A 23820-nucleotide genomic window follows, 5' to 3' on the forward strand; every position below is an offset into this window, starting at 1 on the left:
AGGATGGAAAAAACTTTCATTTACAGTGTGTCAAATAAAACAAATGATTTTCACAAAATTGGAAGTATACAGTATATGTTGAATAAGGTAGTATATAGTATATACTGCATAGTGCAGAGTAAACAATACTCTAATATTCTATTCCCAACCAGCATATTTCAAATAATTTCCAACAAAGGCTGATATTTGTGGTTTATATTTTTCCATGGGATAAACTAAATATTTTGAGGAAAGCTTATGAAAAACACATTGTCTTTGGAATATTCTGTGCAAATGAATCATGCACAATAAGACAGTCACATCAATTTAAATTTTTTTTGTTTTTTAATGTTTGTTTTGAAAGAAAAAAAAAAACATAAATGGCTAAAAATACACAGAACTGAAAGCATTTTTAATAGTGCTGCATAAAACAAATAGCAGATATATATTACACAAATCCTTATTTACAAACCAAGGCATTTATTGTTTTGAACACATGAACATATTTACAAGAACACATGCAGACCTGCGGAGCCACCTGCAGTGTTTAAGGAGGACGTCACATCTGCATGTTCACCTTCTTTGTTTTGGGATGACTTTGTTTCCGCTGGTGGCCACTGGGATGAGAAGTTTCCGATACTCCATTGGAAGATATTTCTCGATCAGTATATTCACAGGTGTGGTGTCAGTCACAAAGCCCTGCCTAAAAAAAATATGAGGAACAAGTACTGGAACACGATATACAGACAAATGTGCAAAAGTATACAAAAACAAGCCATTTAACTACATCTTAAAGTAATAGCGAATGACTCGCTGTGAATGGGTCCCATCAGAATGAGAGCCCAAACAGCTGATAAAAACATCACAATCATCCACACAACTTTCTATTAACATCTTGAAGCAAACAGTCTATCTATAATACTGTTTTCTCCAGTGAAAAAAATCAGGAGAGATATGTCCATGTTATAGATTCATACTTTGGCTAAAAGTGAACATTTAACCTTAAAAGCTTCCTAATGATGGATTAGTTTCTTACAAACACGAAGCTTTTCACTTCACAAGATGTTAATTGATAGACTGGAGTGGTGTGGATTATTGTGATGTTTTTATCAGCTGTTTGGACTCCTTCTGACGGCGGCACCCATTCACTGCAGAGGATCCAAGTGTTGTAATGCTAAATATCTCCAAATCGGTTCTGATAAACAAACAAACTCATCTAATACATCTTGAACAGTGTAAGGGTGGGTAAATTCAACAGTTCTTTTTAATATTTACCTTCTCATGAGGAGCTCAAAATCTTCAACCTCAATAGTTTTACGTTTGGCATGAGTAGCATATGCTTCCAGATCGTCTGCTAGCCGTTCAAAGTACTTCTTAAGACTAAGGGGAACAACAAAAAAAGCACACAACCAACAGATGAGATGTAACTTCAAATATTCATGCTGCATTGGGGTAAATAACTGCTCCCTGAGGCTTACATTTCATTTATGGCAGGGTAGACGTCACTGGCCACCTTGGTCTTGGCGAAGTGCTTGAACACGCTCATGACGTAACTCTTGGGAAGAACATTGACCCCCGTCTGGCGCTTCTGCCTGGGGGCTCGTTTGGCAACCTGAGGGGCAGGACTGAGATAAATGGGTTTTAGATTTACAGTGGGAGACTGTAAAATGGACATCAGGAAGAAGAAAGTGGATGGTAAATTACCCAGCGTTCACTTCTTTAAGGACAGTTGGCGTAGTATGCCCAGTACGATTGGCAAAAACTCTTTTCTGTCTTACAAACGCAGGAGTTTTCATGGACAACTCTAAAAAGAAAAAAAAAGAAAAAAAAACAATGCTAAAGTAAATGCAAGTTATCCTAGTTATATCTGATTCACAAGAAATCATTCTTTTGAAATGGTTCTTTTTAATAACTGGGTAGAACTCGCTCCCAAATGATTCAAGCTAACATTTTAACAATACATTAAACATTGAATATTATTATGAGCAATGATAATGCAAAATTTGAGGATTTTAGTACACAGGAATTTGTGCACATTTTTAATGTATTGGTTTTTGAACTAGTTTATTAAAATGATTCACTCAAATGAAATAGCTTGCTAAAAAGAATTGAGTGTTGTTTAATTCCTTTAATCAAATTAACTGGTTTACTATGTATAACAGGACGTTGTTAAACCAGTTTATTAAAATGACTCATTCAGAGGCACTGATTTATCAAGATGAGCAGGATGTGAAAGTGGGAGTCACCTGCACTTAGAGCATCGTCGTCATCATCCTCTTCCTCCTCCTCCTCATCCTGTGGAAATTCAGGGCTGTGATTGGCTGGTTCAGAGTCCATCAGCTCCTCCTCCTCTGATTGGTTCGGTTCTTCTTCTGCGAGCTCTGGCACATGTTCTTCAGGCAGACTAGCCTCATGTTGCAGTGACCTCTGCTCTGGTGTGCTGAGCTCTGCTGCAGGGTGAAGCGGAGGAAACTCAGGGCTGCCCAGTGCTTCTCTTTCTTCATCTGGAATGTCCTGTAGACTCACTCTCCCCTCATCGACAAAATCCAAAAGATCTGAACAGAAACACGTTAGGTTTTTACTAGCCCACAAACAAACTGAATTAGCAATTAATTTCCATTATCACTGTTGAAGTACTTTGTGATTTTGCCACTTCAGGCAGTCTCACTGTGCTCACCTTTCTCTCTGGGGTTCAATCCAGCTCCAAAACTCTTTGTGACTCTTGAGGTGCCTGGAATTCCCAGGACAGCACCTCCTCCCTCTGAGCGGTGAGCTCTACGAGTTATCCGCTCTAGATACTGTGAGGTGTCAATATGTTCATGCTCAGCTTCAATAACCTCCTTATCCTCAACTTTCTCAGCATTCTCATCTTCAACTTCCTCGTCGTTCTCATCCTCGACGTTCTCATTCTCGACTTCCTGGGCGTTCTCATCCTCCACTTCCTCTCTGTTCTCATCCTCGACTTCCTCTCCGTTCTCATCCTCGACTTCTTCTCCATTCTCATCCTCGACTTCCTCTCCGTTCTCATCCTCGATTTCCTCAATGTTGTCATCCTCGATTTCTACAACCTCTTGATCCTCCGTTTCCACAATGTTCTCGTACTCAATTTCCACAATATTCCCAATCTCAACTTCCTCCACAAATTCTCGATCTTGCAGCTCCACATCATGAGATTCAGGAAGTGATTCGGTCATCGCCTGCGTTGGAGCAAGTACAATATCTTCTGCACTCAAATACACATCATCTTGGGATGGAGGCACCAACTCTTCCTGATCCTGTGATTCCATCTCATGATCTTTTTCTTCTTGAATTAAAGGTTCAGTGTCAGGAATATCACTAGCTCTCTCGTTCTCCGCAGAAGGTCCCATCGTGTCATCTTTTTTAGAATGGACATAAAGCTCTGTGACATCACTGAGGCCGAGAGTGAACTTCTGCCAGGAGGAATCTTCTAGAGTTTTTCCTTCCTGAAATACAGACTGATCTAGAAGAGAGAGAAACCATTTTAGATACAGACAAATTCAGATGGAAGCAAAACGTTAGAGTTTATATAAACCTTGGTTAGGACCCTGCTCCAGGCATCTCTGAACGGCCTCATCAAATGCATCCACAGACTGCAGCCTCCGATTGGAGACCTTCCTCTGAAGCCCCGCCCTCTCAATGCGCTTCTCTACAAATGGGGTCTTCAAGGTCAGGTTCAGCCCACTGACAGAAAATAAACTTGAATCACACTCAGAATGCCTCAATCATGTATGTCCCTTACATCTTCTTACAGGACGATTAATCAGATTTCAATAATGATCATTATTTCTACTTTTCTCCATTATTTAAGCAAAATCATCTGCAAGCTTTTTCCTAAATGGATACATGCAGCCAAGTGTTTTTCTCTTCACAACAACGTGCAAACCAAGAACGGATCATCTAAAAGCACCTGCAAAAATTTAAGTTGGAGTTTAAAGTTAATAAAGTTTAATACAGCTAGTCTGTTTTCTTTCACATGGCGGTTTGAGAAAGACTGAACTGTAACAAATCCAAACATGAACTTCAAATATATTGTTTGCAATTGTGACTGCTAAATATATGCACTTGCACTGTTCTTTTAACCACATTTGGAAATGTGGGAATCAATATTACGAATTTTGTTGGTTTAGCTTTTGAGAGAGCGTTCTTGTTTTACTGGTTTATAATGTAAAGTGTGTGTTTTAAATAAATAAATATTATATATATGTGTGTGTGTATATATATATATATATATATGTATATCTAGAACCTAAACAAGGTCCGATAAACCAAAAGAATGAATGTTTTCTTGATTTGTATTTATATGAAAGTGCAATAATTCTAATCCAATCCAAAAAGCATTTTATAACAATCATGCTAATTGATCATTTGAGCAAAATAACTGTGATTATCAGTTTAACTATTATCGGCAGCATACTACCGTATGTATTGTATACTGCAGTTCCTAATAAATTAACAACAAGCTAGTAATTATATTTACTTTCTAATGTCAGATTTAGTGACTAGGCCAGTCAATCGAGATATAATGGACAAAGCATATACCTTTTTGAGCCAGAAGACACATCTAAATCTTGAGAAGCATCTCCTTTCGCCTGAGAGACATCACCTTTATGAAAGACATTTGAGGTGTCTTCTGTGTTGTCTGACAATATAGAAAAGGGTTTAGATGATAAGTGATTTTGAACGTCACAAATTATGTGTCGATATACCAAAACATGTGTAATATGGCAGTTTAATTCCAAACACAGACATTCTTGCTAACAAATATAACAGGAGTATAACAGGCGAAGCACCTGGCAGTTGATCGAACTGTTCCTCGAACGCTGACACACTGAAGACCTGCTGCGGTTTCTTGCGGCTCAGTCCTCTGACCACATGTGTCAGAGGTTCAGTGTGCAGAGTCAGGTCAGACAGCTCCACTCCAGACAGACCTTCACTGAAGAAAACACAGACACATGAACACAACATGAGGAGGATTACAAGCATATGTGATTAAAGAGACACTGACGTTCTCTCTCCAGCACTGGACTCGGCTGGATTCGGCTCGGATTCTTGAAGCGCAGGCTGACCCGACATCAGCAGCGATGCTTCGGTCTCTGAAACACACATGGGAGAATCATTAAAAACTGGGATTTTCTCCTTACAATTTTGTTACAACTATCTGTGCAAATGCTTGGGCTGCAGAAGCAAATGTCTTTTTTTTTTTTTTTGCCAAATTAAATCTGAATATTAGTTATGTCTATATCGGTATAATATGCATTTTTGCAATGCTTGTCAGTGAACTATGGCTCTGTGAATTAAATGCCACTTAAATCTGATTCAAAATAAAAAATTATGTTTACATACTATATGTGTGTGTACTGTGTATGTATAAATAATTAATATTAGGGGTGGGCCTGTACAAGTATCGGTACTGAATGGTTGATGGTGCAACTTCCACATGGAAGTGATCAGTGATCGCAATTAATTGTTTGACAGCACTAATATAAATCTAACATATTCCTTAATATATACATTAGTGTGTGTGTACTTATATACACATAATTAATATACAGTTTTTTTTTTCAGCCCTACAACTAACTGACATAAAATAAAACTGAATTGCTAAAAATCCTAAAACTGAAATTAATATAAATATTTGTTAAAACTAATGAAAATTATAAAAGCACACATACATTTTTTTTTAAATGTAATAACAAAAAAGCTCAAAAAAGTAAATACTATAAACTAAATTATAATAATACTTGTTTAAACATAACAGCATACCAATAAAGATCTATATTAAACTATAAACATATCCATGACTTTTCCAGGACTGGAAATTTAAATAATTCCAACAAAGACTCTTTAATAGTACATGTATTAGTTCATTCCTAAAAATGTTGGCAGTGAGTTTTGACTCACCCATCTGAATGATGCCCCTGAGCAGACCACGAGTGGTCATGTCCTCGTCATATACTGGGGACGGGGCAGTGACAGGAGGGTTCGTATTTGCCACCGTTGACCTCGGCCGTTTAGGAGAAGGGAGGGGTGACAAGGAGGCACTCTGAAACAGACGAAAAATGATTTAGGGATGTACGTTAATCATGTAGAATATGCATTTGCAACACATGAAACTTCTTATTTAAACACCACACAAACCTCATGGAGCTTCTTCTTGAGTCTGTGTCGTAAGGCAGATCCAGGACTCTCCAGTCCAGGGGTGTTTTTTAGCCTCATACTCCGTCGTACATTTGTTGCACTGAAACACACAGAAAATAAACGTTAGATAGATATTATACACACAATTAAAGCAATACACAAACATTACACAATACATAATATAACAAAAAAGTGAAGATACAATTCTCTCCATATGGATGCCTTGCATTGTTGTGTTTTAGATGGATTTAATTCATTTTAAAAGGTAACAGTGAATAAAAATACAGACTTGAGCGCTTTGTTTACAGCTAGATTATTGATAACTTTCCGTTTAACGTTACCATTATTGTATTTAGCCGTTACTCATAAACTTCGAACAAATATTTACGTTTGTTTACGTTAGATATTGGCATAAACTGTTCGCGTAAATCAATTAAAAAAAAAAACGTTAAGCAAAAAATCTAAAATCATACTGGGCATTTTTATTTGTATAACGTTAAAACTGAAGTGGCATTTGAACTGAATTCACCTTCTGGTTACAGGAGATCTGGGTAACTCAGTGTGCAGGACTCTCCTCAACAAAACCCGAGCCGAAATATCGTCTTCTGTTGAATCCATCGTCTCTTATCGTAATTTATCACAAATGTAACTATTTTCAAAGGCTACAGAACTATAACAAAGGCGAAATCAAAGTAAACAAAGAAAAGCATCGTCGATTAAAACGTCCGAGGTTTGAAAATGGAAGTCTCACAACTCCCGCTCGTTCGTTCAAGTGAATCTCGCGATATTTTATCAATCGTTTCATTGGCGGGGTAGTGTACTGTCCTCAAGGGGGCGCTCGGCGGCTCAAAAACCTGAAGCCTCCATTGAGCTGCACTTAAATCTCAGGCCGATTTGTGTAAAGTATAATAGTTTAACTGTAATAAATGGATATCTGAGATAAAGATAAAATAATTTACATCCAACTTTCTGGTATCTACACCACGCCCCAATTTAGTCTAACTGACATTTGATGCTGAGGAAGCCAAATAAATAAAACTTACAGGTCTGGATATAGAAATTGTGATGTGTGAATTTATTATTGTTGTCCAAAATGCTGATTTATTACCAGTCATGAAAATGAAAGGGTTTGTTGGAAATCGCCTGTGGAAATGTTATATTCACATGAATAGGCTATATTGGAAGTCCTTAAAAAAATTAGCGTAGTTTAATTTTTTCTTATAGTGAATTGTTTAAAGACATCATTTACCACTGAGGGGAGACGCTGTGTGGTTTTGAGCTGTTTTATGAATTATGCACTTCATGTGACAATGAGACAAAACCATGAAAAAAAAAAGTGCAAATACCTGAACTGCATGTGTTCAGACACCAACCTGTCTGAAATCCTATGCTGACCAGCTGGCCCCCATCTTCACACAGATCTTAAACCTCAGTCTGTCAGTGGATCAACAGCTTCCTGAAGTTTGCAGATGAAAAACTCATCCGTCTCATCCAGGGTGGGGACGAGCCTGCTTACAGACAGGAGGTTAAAGTGCAGTCTTAACAACCTGGAGCTGAACACGCTCAAAACTGTAGAGATGAGAGTTGACTTCAGGAGAAACCCTGCTCTCCCCTCACTCACCATCATGAACAGCACTGTGACTGCAGTGGAGTCATTCAGGTTCCTGGGCACCACAATCAGGACCTGAAATTGGACATTCACATTGACTCCATTGTTAAAAATTTGATGTGCAGAAGTTGTACTTCCTTCACCACAGGAGCTGCAGAAACAGTTTTACTCTGCCATCATTGAATCCATCCTCTCCACTTCAGTAACTGTCTGGTTCAGCTCAGCTACCAAATCTGACCTCAGAAGACTTCAGAGGGTAGTGTGGACTGCTGAGTGAATCATTGGTACAAGCCGCCCCACTTTCCAAGAAATGTACTCATCCAGAGTGAGCAAAAGGGCTGGCAAAATGCATCTCAAAATCATAAAGTCACTGCTGGAAAGGGCTCAAATATGCAAAGATGCTGGAAAACTGAAGAATCTGCAGGAGCTTAAAGATTTTTCTGAAGAACGCTGCTCAGTTTAACTGTTCAGAACAAACAAGGGACTCATGCACAACCATCACAAAACAGAAAGACAGTCGAGGATCATCAGGTAACAGAACACAGTACTAAGAACCAAGGGTTCCCAAACTTTTGAGTGGGGTTATTTTAATAATTTCAGCATTTTTTTTTTGTCTTGTGGACTAAATGTTAATATCTTTTATGTACAATATCTTACTCAGGACAGTATTAAATAAAATATAACATGCATTTAGTATGATCTCTCTTATTTTTTTAAAATGACTTGCATTTTCACAGATTCTGCAAAGGGTGCCCAAACTTTCGATCCCCGCTGTATGTTGTTTTAATACTCAATTTCAAATATTATTTGTTTACTTTTTTAAATATTCACATGTGAGTTTTCTTTCAGCCTTTTAGGTTACTGAATGATACATTGAAGCTAAGAGCTTATGGTTTGCAAAAATAGTAAATTTCAAATGAACAAATAAATACATATTCTGAATTCTTATCAAACAAATTTATTAATAAAATTTGTTTATAAAGTTAACACAAGTTTTCAGCCATTTTGCCACTGTGTTAATTATGTGTAAAAATGATAAAACTAGGATATAATGCTAATATAAAATTAGATACATACAAAATTACTATATATGTATATAAAAACAACAGAAATCTATGCAAATCCATAAATTGATATTTGGATAGATTTCTGTTGTTTTTGTATACATATATAGTTAGATATTTTTTTAGCTAATCCTAACCCAGACCCTAACCCTACCCCTCACAGAAAACTTTCTGCATTTATACAAAAAAATAATAATTCTTTATTTTTATTTCAGCTTTACAAATGAAGATGTCCCCAAAAAGAGGTTTTGTCAGGTTCAGCTCACTTTTTGATAATAAAAAATGTCACCAAAATATGGTTAAGTACACACACACACACACACACACACACACAAAGTGATACACGGAGACAATAATTCATACATTTTTCCCCTCTATCTTTAATTGGCACAGTTAACACGTACAAAGTATTCAGTGCTCAAAAACACAAGCATAACAAATAGGACACAAACAAAGAAGTGCAAAAAACTAACATTTGGCAGACCCCACCAAACGAGACCAAAAAATAAAATAAAATAAAAAGAGAGTTTTCATTTAGCAAAGCAAAAAAAAAAACTGGGACATTTTTATTAATACAAATTAAAAAAAATAGACTATTGCCATGGATTGGTAGTTCACTCTTATTCATAGAATGGTACATATATATATATATATATATATATATATATATATATATATATATATATATATATATATATATATATATATATATATATATATATATATATATATATATATATATATATATATATATATATATATATATATATATATATATATATATATATATATATATATATATATATATATATATATATATATATATATATATATATATATATATATATAGCATTCTCTGATACGGGAATGGTGTTTTGAAGCCCCAAATAAAGCAGATAAAGCAGGTAAGGTAAGGGGAAATTATTCTTGTCATTGACAGGTGTGTATGTACACGTCATATGATGATAGCCGACAAAGTATAACAATGCTGAAAAGGCTGAAATGAAGTTGTTTAGCAATTGTTTTGTTCTCAATGAGAGACAGAGCACTTGAGAAAGTGTGTATGTTCAGAAGACATACGAAATGACGTTTTCCTCTTCAAGATATTGAGATGTTCTCCGCTTTCAAAACCATTTCTTATTTCTAACACATTTTTATGATTACAGGTTCATCAATAGTGAGTGAGTCAGTTAGTCTGAGAGGCCACTCAATTCATTCAACATAAAACATCATAATTCATCAATAAGCGCTTTGTTAAACATAATAAAAGGATTCAGCATTAAATTGCAGATCTGTGGCATGTGCGAATTTTCATTTCCATGATGCTGCCTGTAGAGATGTAGATGTTTTGGGATAAAATTAAGAACCATTAAAAAAAAAAAAAAAGCGAAAATTAAAAATATCTAAAACCTCTCCTGGAACCAATAGGATTGTTAGAGAAAAAAAAGTATATATATATATATATATATATATATATATATATATATATATATATATATATAAAGAAAAGTTACAATTATGTGCCTCAGGGATGGTGAGTAAACAGTGGAAGATGATGAAATGACAAAATGTAATCTCTTCACCAAAAAAATACAAATAAAATCCCCTTCGCCAAACCACAGTGATTACATTAAAAAGGGAAAAAAATCAGTTGAATTAAAAACTTCCAAGTCTATTCTCCAGGTTAAGAGAGATACAAACGCTCACAGCTCACATGATGCATGTTAAATGTCTGGTTAACCTGTACATTTGGCTCAGAGTATATATATAAAACCGGCAAATCCAATGAAGTCACGAGGTTCTAGGCTGGGTGCTCCACAGGGTAAAACCATGAAGATGTGAACAAAACAGCTGTCACTATAAATACATACCCATATCAACAAGACACTAGAATATTCATGAGTATAGCCCCTCCCTTGCCTGACAAACAAAACCAGCATTTGAGCACGATGATTGGACGGTTAAGGTAAAGCAGGAAGTCTTAATGGATAAAATGAATGGAAATGTGGATCACTGAAGGGACATTATATAAAAAAAAATGAGGTGGATAAGACAAAGAGATAAACAGTATTAGTAATTGCACTGGAAGGGTGGAGACAGAGGAGGTGCCAGGGCAAGCAGACATGCTATTGGCCAGTGAAGCCCCGCCCCTGAATAGTGCCACAGCTGTGTGAGCAACCAATGGCCAGCAGCTGTTAACTTTGGGAGGTGGAGTCAAGGGTCTAAAGGGGAGTGGCCTGATGAAGGAGCGACGTCATGAAGAACTTTAATGCTGCGTTCCATTCAACTTGAGAAAGATTCCAGCTTGCAACTTTTCACATTTCACGTTACAGAAAAAACTGTATGAATGATTTTAAGTTCCAACATCATAAATTTATATATGAATGTTTTTAGCTGTGTAAAACATGATTTGTTGATAAGCATACACCTGTAGGACATGCTTGCATTGCCATTTTGTTTCTTTATACACTTAAAGTTGATAATAATTACAATTTATTAATGTTTTCGAAAGAAGCCTCTTCGGCTCACCGAGGCTGGAATGATTTGATCAAAAATACAGCCAAAACAATTTAAAATATCTGTCGTCTATTTTAATATATTTTCAAATGTAATTTATATTTATATTCTTTTGAAACCATGATACACTACTACCATTCAAAAGATTGAGGTAAAAGTGATAGGAGATATTTATAACGTCACAAAAGATTTCTCTCTTTTGAACTTTCTGTTCAAAGATTCCTGAATAAAAATCAAGGTTTCAGCAGCAAAAACAGTTTTTTTGCATTGATGATTATAAGAACCAGTATTAATAACAGAGCACCAATCATAATCAAGCAGCAAATCGGTATATTAGAATGATTTCTGAACGAGTACTGATGCTGAAAATTCAGATTTGCATCACAGGAATAAATAACATTTTAAAACATACTTAAACATCAAACCGTTATTTCAAATTGGAATAATATTCCACAATTTAACCGTATTTTTATTTGAATAAATGCAGCCTTAGCGAGCAGAACAGACTTCTTTCAAAACATTAAAGATCGTAATTGTTCCCAACTTTTGACGAGTAGTGTACACAATCTTTCAAGTGTCAAGCTATATATAGCAGGAATATGAATGGAACGCAGCACTGTTATGGTGCCAAAAATTCAGCTCCTTTTACAGACCACATTCCCAGGGTTTTAGTTTCAGAAAAGGTGAGGAAAATCAGAAACAAGACTGTTAAAGACAACCACACACACTCACTCTGAAAGAAATGTTAGCGCAGTTCAGCAGCGATGAAGAGCCGTAAAGCAAAATGATATATGCAGATCATATTCACCTCATTATAAAATAACACAGGTAATAAATCTAAATGCCATAATATTTCTCTGACTCGCTGTTAAAGTTTGTCTCTTAGGCCGAGAGGTCTCTAGAGCCTCTTCCTCTCGTTTCTTTCACTGTTCCTCTCTTTATTTTGTGTCTGTCTCACTCTAGGGCGGTTCATGGAGGGTAGGCGGTAGTTTTCCCCACATGTGGCTGCTGTTTGCCCTGCACCACTGAGTCCTCCTTCCATACTTTACGAATCTGCAGTCATACAAACAAACAAACAAACAAACAAACATATGAAGAACAAAAGAAAAAAACATGTTAGACTCGGTGAAGTGATGGACCAATGCCCTCTATGAAAGGCTTTTCAAACTGTAACTAACCCTGGGTTATCTTCTTATTATTTTTACTTCATTTCCAATTCAAGACAACATTAAAAAATTTTGTAAAAGTTTTTACATTTAAATTTGTCATCTAATATATAGTTCCGGTCCTTGATTCTGATTGGCTGAGCTATGATCTAAGCTTTTTTTTTCATGTTCGAACACACACCTTTGTTTACTTCTGTGTGTTTCTCGGCAACCACTTTGTTGCAACCACAAATGATTCTAAGGAACTGCATTGTTTTGTGGAAGAATACTGTTTTTATTTTTATCACATTTATTTATGTTACACGTTATTTGCTCTTTTATTTTGTGAAAACTTGCTAAATATATATAAATATATAGTGTTCCTGTAGCTCAATTTGTAGAGCATTGCGATATTAAGTACAAGGTTGGGGGTTCGATTCCCCGGGAACACATGCTAGGTAAAAATTGATAGCCTGAATGCTCTATAAGTCACTAAAGCATCTGCTAAATGCATAAATTTAATTTAATTTAAATATATGGACTTTATACAAGCCTATAAACAACACCCCTTAGCTGTTATATATTCACTGTAAACCGAGGCTTATTGGGGCTTATTGCTTTATGTAATTTCAAAACTACAGTGTCACATGTACAGAGAATGGATCATGGAACAAGATAATCCAGGGTTAAAAATAACTATGATAACAAGTGTGAAAAGCCAATTTAAATGCACTCCTAAACACACACATATGGCATATATGTTGCAAAATGAACTGGAAAATGACAATAAAAACACATAGGATTATTTGTAGGATGATTTATAATATGCGTGATTTGTTGGCAAGAGTAATTCAGTGTTCTTGATTGAATTCAAGAACAAACGTGACCCCAAAACACACTCAAACATGCATTTATGCAGTGAAATACTGTCACAAACCCACTCAAACAGTCAGGCTTGCAGAAACAGAGCACTCGGATTAAGTTTTAGTATGTTTTTCTCAACAATCAAAGATCTGCATGAAGGTTATCTCTCTGTCGGTTTGTGAGTTGTACTGTTAATGCACTCAACAAGCACTCCGTCTCACCCTCAGAAAGATAAACCCTTCTCCAGGAAAACACATCTGTGAGGAAACATTCAGAAAAGGTTCATATTCACCTCATATTTCATCTCAGCTCTTAGTTATAAAGATCAAGAGCACCAAACATGATGGTGTGGACGTGGAACATACTATGCAATCATGATTTTTATCAATGCATACTTTGCTTTTACACATTTATAGTATGTTTGTTGAAAGTGTCTATGTATCATACTGAGTCTTTTTTCAGTATCAACTACAAGTGTTCAGATTGAATACAATAACACAGCTAAAGAAGCAAAAAGGCAGTCTCAGTCTAACACGTATTACACAAATATATTTTGTGAAAAGGAAATGATACTTTTTATGCTGTTTATAAACTGTGTATTATTACTAGTGCTTGACTAGTGGTTGTGAAAATGGTTTTTCGGTGGAAAAACACTAGCATAATTTGACCTAAAGTTCATTTACATACGAAAACAGTACAAAAACTTGCATGTGTCTCCTCTTATACGTGTGTGTTGCATTTGTCTTTACATTTAGTTGGCGTGATCTAACATGCATTGCTACTCAAAATGACAGCATATTACCGCCATAACTATGGTTGGCTAATATCTAAAACCAACCATCATGTGCTAAGACACATACAATCATTTAGTCATTCAGTTTCAGAGAAAAAGTCTAGAAAGTCACATTGTTGGCTTGGAGAGATTCAGGATCACACACCCTAGCCATCTCCTTCAGTGTTTATACACAAACACACTTCTGAGATCACATGACCTAAAGCTTTGGGTCATATGTAGGTTATGGCACCTTTGGCGTTGGAGTCCAGAAAGACCTCAACATAGGATGTGGGGACGTAACCCTCCTCTTCCTCGTTTCTTCTAACACGCGTCCATCCGTCACCTTTGTCTTCCTCTATTACATACAAGAGCTCACCCTCCGTTACTGCGATGGTGCCCTCATTAACACCTACACAGAACATTGGGAGAGAATCAATCCATCAATAAATAATTCAAATATGCATATACAGTGCAGTTTACAAGTTTGTGGTCAGTAAGATTAATTCATGCTTTTAAAAGAAGACTCTTATGTTCATCAGAGCAAAAAAAATTGATAAAAAATACAGTAAATCAAAATAAGTGTTTTTTTTTCTATTAAAATATATTTTAAAATGTAAATTATTCCTGTGATCAAAGCTGAATTTTCAGCATCATTTCTCCAGTCTTCAGTCACATGGTCTTTCAGAAATCAATCTAATATGCTGATTACTCCTCAAGAAACATTTCTTCTTATTATTAATTATGTTGAAAATGGTTGTGTTGCTTCATATTTTTTTTTTTTACATAATTTGTTGAGTAGAAACAGAAATCTTTTGTAATATTTTAAATGTCTGTACTATCACTTTTGATCAATTTAATGTGTCCAAGTATAAAAAAAAAAAAAAAAAAAAAATTACTGGCCTCAATAAGCTAACACTTACTATATGGTCCCATTAGTTAACATGAGTTAATGCATTAACTAACAATTTACTAACAATGAGAATTTCAGTAATTATTAGTTAACAAAATTAGTTCATACACTGATAGATGCATTAATAAAAGTTAAAATAAACTAAACTTTATTGATTATTTATAATGTAGCTAACTGATGTTAACAAATGGAATCTTATTGTAAAGTGTAAGAAGAAATCACTTTTTTGAGTTTTTTTTTTTACTTAAGATGCTGTCTATATGCATTTGATGACTCACAGTGAGGTTTGAAATGGAGCCCATATTTTTTGTTTAATTGTGTATTTATATTTTTTATTATCCATTTATACATAAAATACCTTCAAACGGGTAGAGGGCTTTGCAGGTGCCGATGGTGGGTAGCATTTCTTCATCTGCATCGTCAAATTCATCTCCAGACTCCGCCGTTTCCGGCTGGACTTTACTCTGGACCTCAGAACTCGGTTCCTCTGTATAACTGCCATCCGGACTGCTCCATCACACACACACACACACACACACACACACGTACACACACACACACGTACACAATAACTATAGCACCTGTTTTGTAAAGTATTGTCACTGTAAATTGATGCATGTTAATATAACCAGTAATAATCATCTTATTTGCTAATGTTGTGTGTGTGAGAGTGTGTACCTCTCTCTATCCTGTGCGCAGTTGTTGTTGTTGGTGGTGGGTGGTGTGCTGTTTTGGGTTTCGTACAGGACACTCGTTCTCCGTGGAGGTTCACTCTTTACTGGCAGCCTTCCTTCGACCTCCGCTAACCAGCCCTAAAACACACACACACACACACACACACACACACACACACACACACACACACACACACACACACACACACACTCATTTCCACTGAACTGAAGCTCTCTGAAGCAGGCCTGTGCTGTATTAAATGACACGCACCTCGAATTTCTGAGCCTCCACCTGCAGTTTCTCAATGTTTTGGGCGATCTCTGCTAACCGAGGGTCCACGCTGTTGGGATCGCCCATCTGTGGGTTCTTTATGTACACTTCCTTCATTTTAGTCAAAGCATCTCTGCAGAGCAAAAATACATAGATACATTTTGCTGAATAAAACCTGTCAAACTCTGGCCTAGTCAAAAAATATTCCAAAAGGCTTATTTATAGTGCATTTTCTACGTACTGCAACTTCATAATAAAATAAAGGAATCTTGGATTGATTTTAGAAATAAAGTTATAATGGAAATATATAAATATGTGTGCAAATGAATAAGTAAAATAATAAATAAGCATTTAAACAAATAAATGACAAATAAATAAATAGTTAATTAAGAAATTATGTAAATAATAAAGGTTGCAAATGTACAGGTATGCAAATAAATAAAATGAAGTAAATAAATATGTATATAAATACAATAAATAAGAAAATAAATAAATACATAAAAAAATTACTAAAACAAGAAAGTAATTGGTATAAAAACCAGAAAAACTGTACAATCTGAGATAAAAATCTCAATACTTTGTAAAATAGGCTGACAAAGTCTTGTGACTTTTTAAAGAGTCTTTATTACCGTCTATGTATCCATTGGGATTTTTGACTAGTGTGTGACAGGATATACAAGCTTGTGTGTGTTTGTCCATGTCTGTGTACCTCTGGTCCATCTCTTTCTGGATGTCTTTATTGATGTCGTCAATCTTGGCCTGAAGCTTCTTCCTTCTCTGCTCTGGAGGAAGATGACTGAAGTCCTCAGGATTTGAGCTCTACGAGGAGACAGAGAGGATGACAGACAAACAGTGAGCATCTGCCCTCAAAATAACTCACACTGTGCTGTTCTGCCATTATATAAACTAATATGGATATGTATAAATGGGGCGGGTCAAACCAGGACACATCCAATCACATCAAGAGACTATTAAAGATTCTTCTGTTCCTGTCATCTGGTTGGCTAGCTGCCTTTGGAAAGGAGCCAATCAGCTTTCAGATCAAGTGTTTATCAAAGGCAAACCAGATCAATGGCGAACCTATTCAGTCCAAATGCCAACAACAACATCGGTTAAACAGTTCTCATAAAATTAACTATTATCTTGCTCGCTAATCTTTGAAATCTGATTCTGGTTGAATCTGAGAGATTTAATTTCGTATTTGTCCTTATGTGCCCTCTTTCTCGCTCGCTCAAATATCCTGTTCCTGTCTACATTAATGTGATCCCTCATGCCACTGCTTTTTCCACATTAGATCTCTCTGATGGGCATTGTTGCCATTATTTCAACCACATGCTGGCGCTAAAGAGTCGTGAATTGTGAAGGTTAAACCTTGTGCAATGATTTTTAACCCTATGAAGCCTACTGTATCACATTTGATACACACATTTAAAGCCTCACAGTTAAATGAAGTAAACGTGTGGATAGCTTTTCTATTGATAGCAATATTTCAAGATGAACACTTACTGGACTCAAGCAGCTTTATTATTATTTGTTCTTCTGTCAGTCATCATTGTACTGCATTGCATTATCTGTTTGATCATAAATCTATGCATTTAAATATAATCTTATTCAGACATATTACTGTGGGATTTAGAGTGAAAATTTATATTTACACACATTTTATGCTATACTGTTCATGAAGATCTCATTGGTTTACAAGCTATAAGAATTTCATTTTACTTTTTGGCCATATCAATATCAGAAGCTGCACAAAATTGCTCTTTGAATGAATTTTTTTCATCCTCATGTATGAGCTCCATATTATTATAATATCTTTTTATAACATGTGTATGAGCCATAAGAGACTGAGTTATCTAATATGATACCCAATAAATATCACATATGCAATTTTCAAGATTTGATCAAACATTCAATAAACTGTTCCATTAAAAAAAAAAGGTTTGGACTGAATAGGTGATTGTATCTTTCTACAGTGCTGCCCACAGGTCAATGCACATGCTAAAAGGTCAAAGGTCACAAGGCAGGCACAACGACCTTACCCCTTCATCCACATCACCATACTGTCATGCAACAACAAACAACCAGATTTTTCTGAGCATGCATTGCACTGTCAATCAAAATACAGTTAAATAAAACCACAAAATCAGAAAAAAACACAAACTTCAAAAATTTATATTCAAGGTTTACACAAGCACAATATACTGTACATGCTACACTCACTGTTGTACTCACCCTCTTCAAAACAAAGACAAATTGTTAAAATAAAATGTTAATTATGTAACATTGCGATTAAAAAAAATTGATCTAAATAAAATAAACTCAAAGAAATTATATTGATCAAAATATGCATATCTATAAACAGATTGATGTTTAAACATAACTAAAAATTACCTGCAGTATAATATTTAACTAAATCATACTACACCATCAGTAATTCAATAATCACATGTAAAAAGATACTTCATTTATTCTAATCACGGATAATTATTAATAACACTTTATTTTACATTATTTTTCAACCTCATGTCATTTAAAACCAATTTGACTTAATTGCTCTTTTCCATAAAATGAAAGTTAAATGTAAAATTAAGCGTGTCTTATTAATTTATTAAATAAATAAATCAAGCCAAAGGTTTAGGATGACATAAAATAAAGACTATATAATAATTTTGCATCTGAACTGTCCCTTTAACTTACACTATAACTACATTCAATATGATGACATTTCAGCATATCATGCCACACATCTGGTTAGGGATCAAATTAATCAAGTTGTTTGAAACATAAAAAGACCGAATCAGGGACAGATAAATAAACACAGGGACAAAAAAACGGGTTTCAGATCACCTCAATAAGGTTCCGCACGTGGGCATTGAGTGAGAGCTACACAGAGGGACAGTCACCACAGCAACAAGACAAAACAAAACAGACATCAACAAAAAGATAAATCAGACAACAACATGGTTTTGAACTTAAATACACGCAAAGGTCAAATTATATAACACAACAATACCAGAAGTGTCATTAAAGGGATAGTGCACCCAAAAATTAAAATATGCTGTTAATTTACTCACCCTCAGGCCATCCATTATTATTACATTTTTTTAATAGAACAGTAAAGAAGATTTTTAACTGAAACTGTGGTCCTTGGTGAATCATAAAATGCAAGTCGATGGCTACCGTGACTTTGAGAGTCAAAAAAAGCATATACAGGCAAGATCAAATGAATACCCGTGGCTCCTGACAATAAATTGAGGTCTTCTGAAGCGAAACGATTGGTCTGTGCAAGAAACTGTGTTGTCACGGTACCAAAATTTCAGTATTCGGTACCGATACCAGTGAAAATCCACGGTTCTCGGTACCAATTTCAGTACCAAAGCAAAACACAAAAATATTCTAATAAAAAAAAAAAAAATAAAAAATAAAAAAAACCTTTTTATCACTAAAAATAAAACCAATAACCTTCTTTATACTTATTTACAATTATGTTTCACGTTTTTCTACAAGTAAAATAATTATGAAAAACAGTAAACAAGTTTCACCCAAATTTAATTTGTCTTTTAATTAATGAAATGTAAACATAATTTTTTTTTTGATAAATAAAGGGCAATTCGTCCCCTTGGAATTATAAGGTTCTATCTGACATTTTTGTCAAAATTGAGTTATTCACATATTCTTATTCTGTGACAATTTATTTTTATTTGTTTTATTTTAAGTTGTGTACATTTTGGGATTTTTTATTGAAAAAACAAAAAGGTTCTATCTACAGAAGTCTATGGAACACAAAAACTTTAAAGCTCAATATCTCAAAACTACTCAGAACGCAGATAGAACCTTATAATTCCAAGGGGACGAATTGCTATTAAAATTTAAACATGGAAGAAATATTGTGTGATTTATTTCTTTCAAAAATTAAGTGTTATTAATTTATTATAACAGTAGTAGCAGTATCCCATACATTCTACTAAATAATAGTAATATTTCTAGCACAATGCCTTTATGTAAAAACTTTTATTTTGACGGGCTACTTTTATTTTGACACTGGTTTTACTCAGATGAAATGGTAAAATGCTTGTGAAATGACTCTGTTCTCAGTTCTGGTGATTTAGTTTATGTATTTATGTCCTCATTGAGACGGCAGATGCTGAAATTACTGCAACCGTCACGCGCTTCAGTCTCTGTAGTATACAAACCATTCATTCATTTAACATTTCTACCTCTCATTCATAGCCTCAACACTGTTTCTTTCGGATAGTTCATTTAAATGAATTCACTAATTTGTTTACGTATATGCAATTATATTATTAAAGCACACAATAATGATGTGAAATGATGTGTCAGTTTCTTGCACAGACTGATCGTTTCGCTTCATAAGACCTCAATATATTGTCAAGAGCACTAATATTAATTTTGCATTGACTGTATATGCTTTTTTGACTCTCAAAGTGATGATAGCCTGTTACTTGCATTTTATGAATCACCAACATCTAACTGTTCTACTGAAGAAGAAGAAAAAAGTCATCTTGGATGGCCTGAGGGCGATTAACTTAACAGCAAATTCAAATTTTGGGGTGAACTATCATTGTAAACAAAAATAACCATAATGGTTGAGCACAAAGGAACAAAGTGTTGTTAAAGGACCATGTGTTACTACAGCGACGGACATGCTACGGTCATGCCGCTACCGACATGCTACTGAGGTCATGCTTACCAGCTTTAGAGAGAGCTTCTCACGGACGAAAAGAGAGAGAGCAATCGAGGGAATGAACCGAGAGAAGAGAGAAAACATCAGAGGGAGCAACATCAGACCGCTGTTCACATCACACACACGCATGCAGGTGTGTTTATGCCTCATGATGTCATTGATGAAGCTCACTACATCATAATTCACTATTGGCCAGCCGTCAGTATTTTGTGCTCCGTCATAAAACAGATTTATGCTGGCAGAGCCATGAGAAATTACGTTGAAAGCCTCACTTTGGCACGTGAATGGAGAAAATGTCGCTTTAGCGGAAGTACAGGCCTTATATGCGCATTTATATTTCAGAACCTTGAAATATTCCAGAATGTTCTAAACATTTAAAGGGACAGTCCACTAAAAAATAAAAAATTCTGTCATCATTTACTTACCCTTGAGTCATTCCAGACCTGTATGTATTTCTTTCTTCTGTGGAATACAAAAGAAGATATTTTGAAGAATGTTGGTAACCAAATGGTTTCTGTTCCACTTTTATTCCATCACTTGGACTAAAATACAATGGGAGTGAATGGGAACCAAAACTCTTTGTTACCAACATTCTTCAGACAAATGCATAGAGGTTTGGAATGACCTGACAGAATGCAAATTTTTGGTTGACTGTCTTTTTAAGGTTAAAATGATAAATTCAGTATTGTAATGTTACCATTTTTAGCAATATTGTAGATGATGCAACAATATTCGCCAAACCGTTTTACTGCTGTAGCTTGATGCATTTGCATACAACTAGAAAAAAATAGGATGCAATTTTGATTTTATTCATCAGAAATTGATTGGCATTTTCTTTTGATGCAGTGAACTTCAGCAGGTACCAATGAACCAGTTATTACACACACTGTTAGAGTCACATGAGGATGACATCATCAGTCCTAAAGCAATAGTCAGCCAATAAACAGAACACATCAGGGATGGGTGAACAAAAGAAGACAGAGGAAAGAGAAAGAGAAACAAAAATGAAAATATTCTGATAAAATGACTTGTTTTTTTTGTTTGTTTTTTTTTTAAGGCTGCCATCACACCAGAGAGGATTCTAGGTGATCATACCTGAGAAGGGATCTCAAAACAAAGCAATTCATGGAGGAAAGGTAGAGGTTTGGTAAAAATTTGAAGTAAACAATTAGTTTTGACTGAACACTTGAGATCACTAAATGATCATTATAATAAAAAGATTAATAAGAGATTATTTAATGAAAAATATTACATAAAATAAATCACATAAATAATTATGTGAAAACAAATTCATTTAAAAACTAAATATTAAACATAATAAAATGTAAATATAAAGATATATATTAAAATATATTAAAATATGCAAAATACATGAAAATTGGGAAGTATATTTATTTTGTGGACTTTGGAAAATATTATTTTATATAAAAAAAATATATATAGAAAAAATGGCTAGTTTGTTTATTTATTGACTGCACTTTGGAATGTGAAAAAATAATTATTATGAAGCTGTGATAGCAACAACTTTGTGAAAACGATTTGTGTGAAGTTCTCTGGACTTCTTTATATTTTAGGGTGCTCAAACTATTTTCTGAGGTTTTGATGAATGTATAAATGCACTGGAAAGATGTAACATGTTTAAAGACTTTTCAAACTCATGAATGTGCAACAAGATATAGACTTCGAACGTGTCTGTAACAGATATAGATAGTGAATACAGACGGGATTGTTTGTGTGAATGTGATGTATACATAGAGATAAACTTCCAATATCTCAAAGCACAGGGGCGGAGCCAGGCTGCTGGGGTTGCACATGGGAGGTGGGGTCAAAAGCCGGAAGAGCCAATGAGAACGTCAGTTTATGATGATGTAACTTTTCTCAATTACAAATGGATTTTAACACCGAATATCAGACATTAACCTCATTCATGGGGAATGAATTCAAACAGATATAAATTCAGATTTTTTTAACAATTTCATATTAATTATAATAATAATAAAAAAACACTAAATGAGGTTACGTCTGTTAAATTTATTTACTCTATTTCAGCTATCATTCAAGCACACACACCAGTTTTATAATAATAATAATAATAATAATCTGTACTAATAATAATCAAAAACTAACCAAATCAGTAAATATAATATTTTACTACAAACGTTGCAATTATATATTTAAAAATAATATACTCAATTGACTTATCTAACGAAAGGAATGTGTCCCCAAAAAGAGGTTTTTGTCATGTTTAACCACTTTTATGGATAAATTTGTATAACTAACTATGTTTATAATTGCCACACACACTCTTGCCTCCTCTCACACACTTACGACATATTGCCTGGCCTCGAAAGCATACGTAGGCCGACCGAGAGTCCTCTTCATGATTTCTTTATTATAATAGAGAGACTGGGCAGACTGCAGCAAAGAATAAACCCTAATTAAACACAAACACTCACGCATAACTACACAAACACACACTCGCACACGCTATCACTCTACAAACAAAAATATACAATAAAAACATTTGCACACTAGAACAAACACACATACACACGTTTGTGTCAATAAACCTGCACACATATAAAATTCAAACACACACACACCTAACTGACTATCAGGCACTAAGACAAACTCTGATATTATTCTTCAAGGTGTTCTCTGATTATTATAGTCTTACATAATAAATAAGTATGTGATATGCTCTAGTGTCTACATTACAGTCTACTAGAGTAGCCAGCAAAAAATAACATGCATTATTAAAACAAATCCAGCTTTTTCAATAACAACGCTCTAAAGCACTACCACTGAAGTCTGGGGTCAGGAAGATTGTTTTAGGTTTTTAAAATAAGTTCCTTATGTTCAGGAAGGCTGCATTTATTTTATATATTAAAATAAATAAATAAATAAAAACAGTAATATTGTTAAATATTATTTCAATTTAAAGTAACTGTCTTCTATTTGAATATATTGCAAAATGTAAATTATTCCTGTGATGCAAAGCAAAATTTTCTGCATCATTACTCAAATCATTCTAACACGCTGATTCACTGTTATTATTATCAATGTAAAACAATTCTCTGATGAATAGAAAAGTGACTTTTTCAAAATAGAATTCTTTTGTAACATTATAAATATTACATTATCA

The 23820-nt window shown here is 34.6% G+C and overlaps 2 protein-coding genes across 16 annotated transcripts in view; both read right to left on the reverse strand.

Moving 5' to 3' along the window:
- Nucleotides 1-305: 305 nt before the first annotated feature.
- Nucleotides 306-6914, reverse strand: cenpt (centromere protein T). The gene is made up of 13 exons (XM_052588799.1): nucleotides 6668-6914; nucleotides 6139-6238; nucleotides 5902-6043; nucleotides 5006-5093; nucleotides 4791-4933; nucleotides 4540-4639; nucleotides 3533-3681; nucleotides 2657-3460; nucleotides 2226-2534; nucleotides 1684-1783; nucleotides 1458-1604; nucleotides 1255-1359; nucleotides 306-682 (listed from the first exon to the last, which is right to left on the reverse strand). Exons 1-13 carry the CDS (start codon nucleotides 6754-6756, stop codon nucleotides 553-555), a joined length of 2406 nt encoding a protein of 801 aa, XP_052444759.1. The 5' UTR covers nucleotides 6757-6914; the 3' UTR covers nucleotides 306-552.
- Nucleotides 6915-9610: 2696 nt separating this feature from the next.
- The window catches only part of LOC127985541 (formin-binding protein 1), a 63236-nt gene continuing 49026 nt past the window's right edge, over nucleotides 9611-23820 (reverse strand). For 4 of the 15 annotated variants that reach the window (XM_052587586.1, XM_052587582.1, XM_052587591.1 and 1 more), the window contains exons 11-19: nucleotides 20682-20696; nucleotides 18818-18853; nucleotides 16677-16786; nucleotides 15968-16100; nucleotides 15701-15834; nucleotides 15381-15532; nucleotides 14363-14521; nucleotides 13559-13594; nucleotides 9611-12381 (exon numbers count right to left, since the gene is read on the reverse strand). In XM_052587586.1, the coding sequence (XP_052443546.1) occupies nucleotides 12374-12381; nucleotides 13559-13594; nucleotides 14363-14521; nucleotides 15381-15532; nucleotides 15701-15834; nucleotides 15968-16100; nucleotides 16677-16786; nucleotides 18818-18853; nucleotides 20682-20696 (783 nt within the window). In that variant the 3' untranslated portion in view covers nucleotides 9611-12373. The other 11 variants (XM_052587585.1, XM_052587592.1, XM_052587595.1 and 8 more) reach the window with 8 other exon arrangements.

This window comes from Carassius gibelio, chromosome B21, assembly GCF_023724105.1.
Source record: "Carassius gibelio isolate Cgi1373 ecotype wild population from Czech Republic chromosome B21, carGib1.2-hapl.c, whole genome shotgun sequence".
Classification (NCBI taxonomy): domain Eukaryota; kingdom Metazoa; phylum Chordata; class Actinopteri; order Cypriniformes; family Cyprinidae; genus Carassius; species Carassius gibelio.

Bases quoted from the DNA above. Each gene is read 5' to 3' on its own strand.
- cenpt (XM_052588799.1), bottom strand. From the start codon at position 6,756: ATGGATTCAACAGAAGACGATATTTCGGCTCGGGTTTTGTTGAGGAGA. The intron at 6,239-6,667 runs GTGAATTCAGTT...TGTGTGTTTCAG, and splicing joins AGATCTCCTGTAACCAGAAG to TGCAACAAATGTACGACGGA. The intron at 3,682-4,539 runs GTATATGCTTTG...ATTTTCTGTCAG, and splicing joins GTGTCTTCTGGCTCAAAAAG to TGGGCTGAACCTGACCTTGA.